Source organism: Sinohyriopsis cumingii, chromosome 14 (genome assembly GCF_028554795.1).
Source record: "Sinohyriopsis cumingii isolate HCF-2022 chromosome 14, ASM2855479v2, whole genome shotgun sequence".
Lineage (NCBI taxonomy): Eukaryota > Metazoa > Mollusca > Bivalvia > Unionida > Unionidae > Sinohyriopsis > Sinohyriopsis cumingii.
In genome coordinates this window covers 101,121,005-101,133,497 of record NC_142974.1, presented here as the reverse complement: position 1 = coordinate 101,133,497, position 12,493 = coordinate 101,121,005, and the positions used below count along the sequence as shown (strand labels likewise).

The window sequence follows — 12,493 nt, the reverse complement described above, 5'->3', positions numbered from 1 at the left end:
CTAAAGTGTTCTTTTGTGGAAAATACAATCTAATGCTCAGCATAAAATTTCCTTTTTTGAGTAATACAGTCCAATTCTCAGTCTAAAATGTCTTTTTGTGGGGAATACAGTCTAATGCTCAGTCTAACTATTCTTTTTTGTGGGGATACAGTCCAGTTCTCAGTCTAAAATGATTTTTGTGGAGAATATAAGTCTATTGCTCAGTCTAAAGTGTCTTTTTCAAAGGTTACATCTTCTGAGTAAGTTGCATACATTATGAGGAACTTTCAACACATCCTGAGATATATAAAAAAATCATTGTATATTTATATAATGAACAAGAAGAATAAATAGATACATATATTGGACAACTTAACTTTATGTCAATCATAGATTACCTAAGTTCAGTCAGATATCTGCATCACTTCTATTACTCTGACAATCTTTTATATTTCCAATATAAAACAAGAATTGTGTTTGAAAAAAATCAATATATATATATATATATATATAACTATTCTGTATCATTTAAACAAGGCCACAAATAATGTGTGCAATTAGCATGGATAAAGCTTTCAATGTCTGAAAATTATTATGGGAAGAAACAATTTCTTTTAAAAAGCCCATTTTTTAAAGCAGCTGTAATGTTAACTTGTCCTTAGCTTTCACCACTGCCACGCAGTTTGTACACCCAACTTATTGTACATGCTAATCCTCCATATTTAGTGTTACAGAGTTGTACTGATGGAATGTACTCAGTACTAGTGTGACAGAGTTGTACTGATGGAATGTACTCAATTCTAGTGTCACAGAGTTGTACTGATGGAACTTACCAAATACTAGCATAACAAAGCTTTACTGATGGAATGTACTCACTACTAGTGTGACAGATCTGCACTGATGAAATGTACTCAGTACTAGTGTCAGAGAGTTGTACTGATGGAATGTACTCAATACTAGTGTGAGAGCTGTATTGATGCAATGTACTCAATACTAGTATGACAGTTGCACTGATGAAATGTACTCAATACTAGTGTCACAGCTGTACTGATGAAATGTACTCAATACTAGTGTGACAGAATCATACTGAATGAATGTACACAATACTAGTGTGACAGAGTTGTTAACTAGATGGCTTGTACTCAAGATGTGTGACTATGAAAGTAACACATATCACTAATTTACTATGAAAGAATCCATATAACTAAGTAACTATGAAAGCAACACATATCAGTAAATGACTATGAAAGTAACACATATCACTAAGTGACTATGAAAGTAACACATAACACTAAGTGAATATAAGAGAATACATCGTAACTATCAACAAGAGTGCTATGAATGGCACATTATAGGCCTCTCTGTTATTAATGGTCCACTATGACGATAAGTGAAATTGTTTTGGCCGAAATCACTTTTCTTCTTATAGTCACAGTAATTTTGACCTTGACTTATTCACCCTAGAAATGATAGGTTTCTTCTTTATTCCTAGTGAATGCCACCCACAAAGTCTGGTCCAAATCTATGAAATAAAACTCAAGTTATTGTGCAAAAATCATTTTTCTTCTTGCAGTCAGTGACCCCAAAATCAATAAGCTTCTTCCTTACTTCAAATGCAAGCCATTGGCAATGTTTGGTAAATGAAGTTGCTCAAAACTAAAGTTACTGTGTGGAAAGCAATTTTCTTCTTCCATCACAGTGACCTTGACTTTTGAGCTTTTGACCCCAAAATTGATAGGATTCTTCCTAAGTCTAAGTGCAAGCCATTCACAAAGCTTGGTAACTGTAGATGGTAGAAAACTTGAGTGTTTGAACATAAACCATTTTTTTTTTCTTCCAATCAGTGACTTTAATCTTTAACCTTTTTATCCCAGTAGAGAGTTCTTTCTTACCTCAATTGCTAACCATTAAAAAGTCTGGCAACTGTAGATAGTGGAGAACTTGGGTTGTTGTGCACTAACATATTTTCTTGTTTCTGTCACTGTGCCCCTGACCTTTGACATTTTGACCTTGATATCAACAGGCTTCTTTCATACCCCATGTGACCTTGATGTCAACAGACTTCTTTCATATCCCATGTGACCTTGATATCAAGAGACTTCTTTCATATCCTATGTGACCTTGATATCAACAGGCTTCTTTCATACCCCAAGTGCAAGCTATTCACAAAGTTTGGTAGCTGGATGGAGTAGAACTTAATTTATTGTGCATAAACCATTTTTCTTCTATCTCTCTTGACCCTGACTGTTGAACTTTTGACCTTGAAATTTATAGAGTTCTTCCATACCATGAGCACGAGCCATCAACAGCAATTGGTAATTGAAAATAGTGGACAACTTCTTATTGTGCAGAAAGAGAATTAGCAATAAAATGGACAGGCAGATATCATAACATAATACTGCATTATGGCAGGCATATAAAAAGAAACAGACAATGTGCATGTTGTTTCCATCACCACCGTAAATTATCTTTGTACACCGTTAAACTTGTTACCTTACATGAGATGAAGTCTTCCTATATAAAATTATACAACACATTACAATTCTAAATGCATACCAACCAAAGAAATCTTATCTTTCATTTGCTTCAGGAAAACAATTTGGATTATCATCTACTTTGAACTAATACTTTTATGATTTCCAACTTTCAAGTTAAAAGATCATTTGTTTAGAAAACATTCAGGTTCAAATTGTATCATACAGGATAATGAAATGAGATAGTGAATTGCAATATCTGATCTACATATTTAGTACATACCCACTTAATCTACATGCATGATGTGGCAATATACAATATGTATTCAATATGTACCATCATACCATACACCCAGATTGCAATTGCTTATTAGAGAAATTATTTTATGTCAGCATATATATATGATTTGATGCAATAAAACTTTAATAGTTCTCAGTTTCATTCAGACAGTAATACCCAAAAAATATTTAGAAATCATAAAAGAGATAGTAATAATACAAAACCACATTTGTGTTTTGTTCAATGTCAGCAGAAGAACATGTTTGATATGGGTTATGAATATGTCTTGGCCTAATGGCATCAATGAATCTATACTAAACTCATTCCATCCATAAACTCAGAATAAAACATACACAATTTTGTACAATTACAACTCTGAACAACCTGTTAATAAAACATTTTTATACTGGTGTATCACCTTACTAAAATTAATTACACTATGCTTGACATAACTGCACTGATAACTGGTTCAGTTGAACTTCAGTCTGTGTACCCTGTAAAGAAAATGGTCTCTTCCAAAGAAGCTCAACCTTGAACTACTTAAAGTCTCATGCTCAATATAAATGGCAAATGAGAAATGTTAAATACAAATATGTTGTGCTACAAATATGTCTGATTCCAAATAAAGGATTGTTCATTTATTAATATGTACATTAGAATATGAAATAAAATGGATTCTTGAAAGATTGTGTCTTTAGTGGGTTCTGTAGTTATTGATTTATAATTGTGCAACACATTGCAAAGTGTACACACAGCTACAATTACACAATATGCTATTTGCATTGGTGATAACTGTACAGTATACACACATTGATAATCACACAATATGCTATTTGCAGTGGTGATAACTGTACAGTATACACACATTGATAATCACACAATATGTTATTTGCAGTGGTGATAACGGTACAGTATACACACACTGATAATCACACAATATGCTATTTGCAGTGGTGCTAACTGTACAGTATACACATATCAATAATTACACAATATACTATTTGCAGTGGTGATAACTGTACAGTATACCCATATCAATCATTACACAATATGATAGTTGCAGTGGTGCTAACTGCACAATGTACACACATCTACAACTACACATATGCTGTCTGCAATGGTGTAAACTGCATAGTGTACACACATCTATAAGTGCACAATATGTTGTTTGCAGTGGTGCAAAAATGCACCATACATTCTTTGCTATTTTTTGCAGTGGTGCAAAACTGTACAGTACACACAGATGTACAGTTGCATAATATGCTCTCCTGCAGCTGATAACAATTGTACAAGCAAACACATTAAACTGCATATATATAAAAGCATGACAGTCAGATACAAACCCTGTAAATGTGACGATGGCAAAATCCCTCTCTGGACTGCTATCTGTCGAGGCATTATCATCATTCTCAATGCCCAATTCCTCATCCGTATCAGGGCCAGAGGTCATGAGACTGGTGAGAAATGTGTTCTGTGGGGCAGGCACCAGATAACTAGCAAGGCAAGCAATATAGTGACAAAGTCAACATTTAACACACTCAAGTAACAGTGGCAGCAACAGCAGCAACAGCAAAACGGTGTATAACTACATGCATGGTTAATATAGAAACCAATCAGTGAAGACTGGTAGTATATAGTAAACCAAGAAACTTCTACAAATATTATTCTTACATGCTTAAAATGAATCACTGGATATCCATATACACCTCTCCTTCGATAACTCGCACACAACAGGGTCCACAAACATAGACAGCACTATAAGCAAGGCGCGAGTTACCAAGGGACCCCCAAATTTTTTTTAAAATCGCTCTGACATTGATAAAACTGTTAAGGGGAGTGGCAATAGGTAACTTGGCTGTTTAATGACTGAATCCTCATTTTACAATTACGTCGATAATCATTTTTAATAATGCGTTTTTTCTTATTAAGTTGTTCATTATTCTGTTTAAATAACAGTCTGGTTCCCATAGTGGTGTTTAATAGTATACTACCAAATCGGGAGTCCACAAGCAGGGAACTAGACTAACTATTGATAACCACCAAACATGATTCCTTTATTTTGTGACATGTCTATGTCGAAACTCAATTTTGTATTGTTCAATTAGTAAAATGTCATGATTTCATTGGAAGTAATAATGAAATTTTTTGTCATCCCTGAAGATATCTCTAAGTGCCAGTTCAAGAATTTTCTGAAACTCTCTTGCCCACAATGGACCATATCTGTGAAATCAAGCTCTTTATTTTATGAAGTATACATTTCGCTTGGCCGCCTTGTTATCTTTGATAAGTTATGAAAGAGTCGGTTAATTTAAGGTAGTTTATGTTACATACACAATAATGTTTATAACAGTGTTCAATTGATCAAATGAAGTGAGTTAACCTGACATACGACCGAGGCCGCTAGATTTTAAGTTAGTAGGATTTTTGTGCGTTTTAACTTTTCTTTTATTCCACCTCCTTTTTTTCATTCAAAAGACATAATTAATGTGATAATACAAAGGAAGCCAGCTTTTAATTCAGTACAACAATACAACAAATACTTCTGCAAGTCAGTTATCAAAACACTTTTGGCACTTAATTAGGTTCTCTGAGAAATGCTCACAAATATAGCTGTTACAGTAGATTGATGAATTTTACATTTAATTACATGAGGACACATTGCATTTATGACAATTACACTTAAAAGGAACTAAAAGATAGTACTAGAGCACAAATTTCAATTGATAAAATAAAAATTAATTTGTATTTATTTATTAAAGTACTGCCTCTGCTTGGTGTAAGTTACATTTTCATTGATTTTTCCTTGCATATCATTAATTGCGGTGTGCTAGGAATGTCATTTGGAAAGAAAATGTAAAAATATTTATGACTTATTTTTAAATTTGATATTTCATAGTATTGATCAAAATTTCCAGGTCCTAGCTACTGTTTTTGACGATAAAACGAGCGATACATCAAAGTTTCTGTTACCAATTTTGATAGCGATTTTCTTCAAGTTCAACAAATAGGGGTCATATCTGGGGTACTTTTGGATTTTAAAAATGGGATCCATGCCAGACCCTGCGTTATAAGCAGATTTGCAAGTTATCAGGGTGCGAGTTATTGAGTGAGTGGTGTAGATTCTTTGCTTAAGCAGAATTTCAGTTAAATGAGGAATGAATGCTTCAGACTTTTTTGAAGTTTTGGACTACAATTAGGAATGTGCAAATTTTGAAACTATTTTTTTGTAAATAATCATTATATTCCCCCTATTATACCCATCTGCAAGAGATTGGGGGGGGGAGTCATCAATTACACCCACCAATGCATTGTCTGGATTTGGTCAAAGATGAGTTGTGCAAAATTTCAAAAATTATAATGACATTTTAAAGTATTTTCCAATCCAACTTTAACTATGCAGTCAAAGCAGAAAGTGGCATTATATCTGTGTGATGGATGCAGAATTATGTCCCTTGGTTATTGTTACAAACATTTGTAGTTTTGAAAAATAGTTTTCACTACTTGCATTTTTTTGAATTAATTGCATATTTACTCTTGAAAAATTAATTTGTGTGCAAATTAATGGCTGCTGGAAATGTTTAATTGATGCTTGAGTCTAGATACCATTAACTCCATCAAAAAATGGATTCTTTCTCTTAAAAAAGTTTTCAATATTCAGGATGACTTAAAAATCCCAAAGGAAATTAGAATCAGCACAAATATAATGCATTTAATTATAGCCTAATTCAATGGATGAAAAGTGGAACCTGTCTGAGTTCACAAATACACTACGTCAACTTAAAGTATAAATTTCACTAACCTTCCACTTTTGTTGTCTCACTACTTTTGTACTGTATATACACAATGTACCTGATTGGAGCATGATCATTTAAATTTTCTGTTTATTATGTCCATATATGAGTTTAGCTTATTATCAAAGCTCTGTGTGTGTGTGTGTGTGTGTGTGTGTCTCTGTTGAAAATAAATAGGCATATAATATAGGCCCATCAGGAGCATTAGTTTCATGCAACTAATTGTGTCACCCTCTTTAAATAGTTATTATTATTATTATTATTATTAATATTATTATTATATAGCTAAAGAAATTAAATTTTAAAAATGCAGTTATTGTATTACATCATAAAATCAATCACTTTAAAAAATTTCATTAGACATGGGTTGAATATTATTTGGTAACATTTCAATGCTGATTCTACAGGATTTAAGTATTTCCATATATATATATATATATATATATATATATATATATATATATATATAAATAAAATCATTAAAACTGTTTAAATCTGAAGATTATCCACTGATGATAAATGCTACTACAAGACAGTCTATATATTTCATAACAACTAATGATAATGACAAGTGATTAGAGAGTAAAACTCCATTCTTACAGCTCATTGACTTGGTGTCAAAACTTGTATCCAAAAGTTTACCATCAAATTTACAAATGGCATCCAGAATAGGTCTGTGCTGTAACAAAAGCTCATTCTGCACACTGATAAGTGAGAATATCTGAATATAAGCTTGACTACATCATGCCATAGCAACAGCACCAGAAGAATATACAGCATGTCACGAGAATCAAGTTCAAATATACCATAGGCATCTCTAGTTATTATTGACATTTGTGGGGAAATAAGTCATTTTTACATGCACTTAATTGAATCATGTCTTAGAATGTTCAGCATTTGTTATAATATTCTTAGGTTCAATGACAATACAAATCTGAAAATGTTTTGAGAATAAAAAGACTTCTAAACTCCAATGGTAAAATGGTTAATATCTTGTTTTCTTTAAAATTAAAGTTTGATTATTTCAGTTTTCAGGTCAATACTATTAACTAACCTCTTTAAATTGGTCAATTTTGCATTGAAAAAATGCTCAAACATCTGCACATTCCAATAAATTAAAAATTATAGTCAATAACTCTGTTTGATATTTAAATGATTACCATTTTGAAATAATTGTATCATTTATTTCAGACATCTATTACATTTTTAAATATGAGAACTTATGTATAGCTGTATATATAGTGTACAGCTATCAATAAAGGGAGGTAACTACCTGCTGAGATCTGCGTCCTGATCCAAGTCATCGTCTGTGCCTTCCTCTCCGTCACTCTCCAGCTTTGGAGGCTGCCATTCATTTCGTGCCTGCTCCCGTTTTCGCTGATTTTCTGCCTCCTGCTGAGCTTTCTGCAACAGGTTGATTGAAATGAATGTTCTGCTAGTGCCTGGATTCATTTCAATTACTTATGTACATTTGCATAACCTCCCTGCTCCTCTTGTTTTACCCACATGGGGAGATAATCAAATCTCCAATATTATTTTGCACTGCAACATGCAATTTTAGTTATGGCTCAAAGTTACAAGCCTATTACTGTCGGTGGCACTGTGTGTAAGAGATATATATTTTTATTTAATTCCAGGTACAGTGAAAGTAAAAGAACAATTTCTAAAACATTTTACTGGCTTTACCATTAGATTTGGGATGCCAAAAATAATTATCTTCTTTGACGTCCCAAAACATAGGGACAATTAAAATAATTCCCAATAAAAATGGAGCAATTGATTCTGGGGTTAGAACATGGCAAGATTGACTGCTATTTTTCAGTTTTGGAGCTGGCCATTTACCAAATGCATTACACTGCTGATAGGTCAAGACTCTTGCTTCCAAACTAGAAAATACATACATTGAAAAACAGCAGTTTGTAAATATGAGTGATGTGATGTCAGTTCTGCTGTACATGATGATCTGATTATGTATAAAATTAAATGGTTTCAGCTTAAGTGGCAGATTGAATAAAGACTGTCAAAAGACTACAGCTTCATATTTCCTCAGAAATAGTACCTTGAACCTCACTGTGATACCGTGTTGTCATTTTCAAATAGGCTGAATAAATGGCCAATCAGTATTAGTGGTGTTACAAATCACTGATAAAGTGGCATGTGGTGTATAAACATGATTTGCAGGCATTATTGTTCTGTGAGCATTACTGCGGTGCAAACATGATGTGTGGGTATTATTGATGCAAAAACATTGTGTGAGCATAACTGCAGTGTAGACATGTGTAGCATTACTGCAGTGTAAATATTATTTATGAGCATTATTGCTGTGTAAACATGATGTGTGAACATTACTGTGTAAACATGTGTGAGCATTATTGTAATGTAAACATGATGTGTGAGTATTATTGCTGTATAAACATGGTGTGAACATACCTGTGTAGCGTTACTGTAGTGTAAACATGATGTGTGGACATTACTGCAGAGTAAACATAATATTTAAGCATTAATGCAATGTAAACATGATGTGTGAGCATTATTGCTGTGTAAACATGTGTGAGTATTATTGCAGTGTAAACATGATGTGCAAACACGATTGCTGTGCCAATATGATGTGTGATGCTGATATGTAAAAGAGTTGACTTGTATTCAGTAACGTGAATATCAATCATGCTTGAAAACATATAAGAAATTCTCTCTCTCTCCCTCTCTCTCTCTCTCTCTCTGTCTCTCTCATGTTAAAGAAGAAAACAATTTTAATGATATACATTAGGACTATTGTCATTTACTTAAATGGAGAATATTTAACTTTTCTGATTTGGATTGGATTTAAAAACTCCAAATGACAGGTTTATTTTCTTGGTAAATGCTATGCAAATATCCGAATTAATACTAATGCAAGACCTTTTATCTGATTCTTTCTCATTATCTTTTAGATAAATGGCCTAATAAAGTCCATGTACATTTAAATGGCTCATGGTCGTTCCGTACCCAAGTCGTTTCGTACCCAAGTCGATTCGTACCCAGATGAGTTGTTTCGTACCCAAAACAATGGTCGTTTCATGCCATGGTGCTGGTTGTTTGGTACCCAAGTGAGCAAAAATGTGTACAGTATGCCAATGCGATCGGCTGTCTCCCCCTCCCCCCAAAAATGGCTTGGTTGCCCGTATAATATACCACGTTTAACACCTTTAAAAGCAGGTGATAAAAATTTAAATTAACACCAGTATTGGGTCTTGGAGAAGAGAAACTTACACAAACGACACTATTGTATCTGCATTCAGCCCCATTATTAAAAGATCGCAAAATGTATAGTTGTTTTGAGGGGATAACCATTTGTAATTTTTCGGACACGTTAGTCATTACTAAATAATACCAAGAAATATGACAATTGTTAATTGGAACTATACAAAAATAATGGACTTATTCAGTTATTTAAACCTGGCCAACATTTTTATTTTTCTTCTTACTGGCAATGTGAATATTGTTTTAATTCCATTTTGTACATAGATGCTATTATACAGTGAAAACAATACAATTACTGTAATTATCTGTGTTTGGTAAATTTTTTGCCTGGATATGCTTTGTTTAAGCTAGGAAAAGGGAGCTGTAAATATGAAAATACTTGTACACTTGTAAATTAATTGGTGCGAAATGACAAGCACCTTGGGTATGAAATGACCACCAGCTTGGGTACGAAACGACCTGCACCTTGGGTACGAAACGACCAGCACCTTGGGTACGAAACAACCAATTTCCACTGGGTATGAAACGACTTGGGTACGGAACGACTAGGTACCCATTTAAATGACATTATACCATTAAGATAAGCAACCAACAATGTGACTTACATGTAATGAGGACCATTTTGATGCGTCGTAACAAAGATTACACTGGGTGTTTGTTTGTTATGGTTTTTGGATTTTAACATAGCTTTAACAATGTTCCAATTGTATCCTTTTAGTACAATGTCTGCAGTGTGTAAGTTTATAGTGATTTCTAGCACTGGGGCATCATGCTGCTGACACATAGCATTGTCTCCCACCCATTGCATTTTGCGGACGCCAGGTCAACCAGTCCTAACACTAACCTTGTACTGCAAACTACCAAGTGAGGCAGCTGCTAGCATCATTATTATAAGTCTTTGGTATGACTTGGCAGGGGATCAAACCTCTGATCTCCTGCATCAGAATCAGATACTCTAACCACTTAAGCCACCCAGAGTGTTTTTTTAGATTACACTAGAGGGATTCAAATGAGTTTTGAATTTATTAAAATGGCATTTGAAATTTAAGTTTATGTATACTTTTTTTTATAAATTTATCACTTCTTTTTAGCAAATATTGTGGTTTTCTCCCAGGAAAGAATAATGTCCAAAGGAGAACTTCTATCTGCAACCTGGATAAAAACCTTTTATCAGGTCTTATCTATCAATGTCAACCAAAAAATAATACCTAAAAAAGCACACAAACTGAAGAAGAAAAAAACTTCATTTTCAGACATATGATGTTTATGTAAGACTGTCATCAATATGCTGAAAATTACAACTACTGTCAGTCTTTAAGAGGCATCATACACTGCCATTGTTTTAAATTTTCAAACAAAGTGCACTGTATTAACTTAAATTACATTTCTGTTACTGCATCAAAACTGTAACTGATTTTATTCAGTGTATTGAAAATTGAAGTTAAAAATAACATTACTGACCATAATACATGTATAGTAATACCTCGAACATTCGTGAGGTTAGGTTCCAGAACCAGTCGCGGATCAGGAGGAATCGCGAATGTTTGGTACAAGTCACCAAAAATGCTAATAAATGCTTATTTCTAGGGTTTAAACCTTAAATATGACCCAAATCATGCTCCCAAAGCACTTTAATTTCATTTAAAAGTTAGCTTAATACATTACCCTTAAAAAGAGAAATAAATGGTTGACGTAAAAATAGAGTACAGTATCGCCTAATGGGTATTTGCCACACTAGCGCATTTACAGTACGGTACATGTAAACTAATATTACCCCTATACTAATTCGTTGGCTGCCGTTTTCTTTTGCACTCACAGTAATGTAAAACCAAGTAACGAATGGGACTGTAAACTTAATGACTGACGTTTTCTTTGTCATTGTCACGAAGGTAAACTAGGTAAACTTCACATGTCACAGAAGTCATATAATGAAGGTACAATTTAATAAAATAAAGAAAACATGTACGTAGAGGGTACCAATGAAAATTTCACGAATCCGTGAATTCGATAATCCAGAAACGCGAATGCACAAGGTATTACTGTAGTCCAAAAACTTGTAATCAAACTGAAAGGTATACTGCATTGAAAAATGAGTGGTAGGTATACTGCATTAAAATATTAGTGGGAGGTAAACTGCATTGAAAAGTGAGGATGTTTGCAACAAAAATTCAAATATCACCACTTGAAAATTACAGACATGAAGAACACTTATCAAAAGCTGGATTTTAATTCCAATTGATGGGAGATATTTTGTTTAAGTGCTTTACCACCATTATTTTGGTCAACAGAGTACATTTCTATACCACACTCTATTGTAGTCTCAAAAATGGCTCATCGCCCATAATTAATTCTTGATGAAATGTTTATAGGAGACAGCTTTACCTCTGCATCTTTTCCCTTCTATGTGGCCTTTATTTTGATTTATGTAAAAGATTAGCCAAATCTATTTAATAAATTGCAAATTATGCTACCAAGAATCTCCTGACGGTCCAAAAACTGAAAATTTGTTTTGCTGATTATCATTAAACTGTTTTCATTCATGACATGGAATTAAAAATATTATTACAAGGTTAAACAAAAACCATGTAAAAAAAGACGAGACTTAATTTGCAATATGCACAGCCCAGATCTGCTATCATATACCATGCAGGCAAATCAGGGTTGACACTGTTCCACTGAAATCATCCTACAACAAACAGCAATGATCCATATCAGTCTGCATTTTGTAG

At 33.5% G+C, this 12,493-nt stretch overlaps 1 protein-coding gene across 1 annotated transcript in view; it reads right to left on the bottom strand.

Annotated features, from left to right (window-relative positions):
* The window catches only part of LOC149784496 (coiled-coil domain-containing protein 60-like), an 82,556-nt gene that overhangs the window by 37,515 nt on the left and 32,548 nt on the right, over positions 1-12,493 (bottom strand). The window contains exons 6-7 of the mRNA XM_089932997.1: positions 7,798-7,928; positions 4,077-4,226 (exon numbers count right to left, since the gene is read on the bottom strand). Of these exons, the coding sequence (XP_089789123.1) occupies positions 4,077-4,226; positions 7,798-7,928 (281 nt within the window). The remainder of the gene's footprint in view (positions 1-4,076; positions 4,227-7,797; positions 7,929-12,493) is intronic.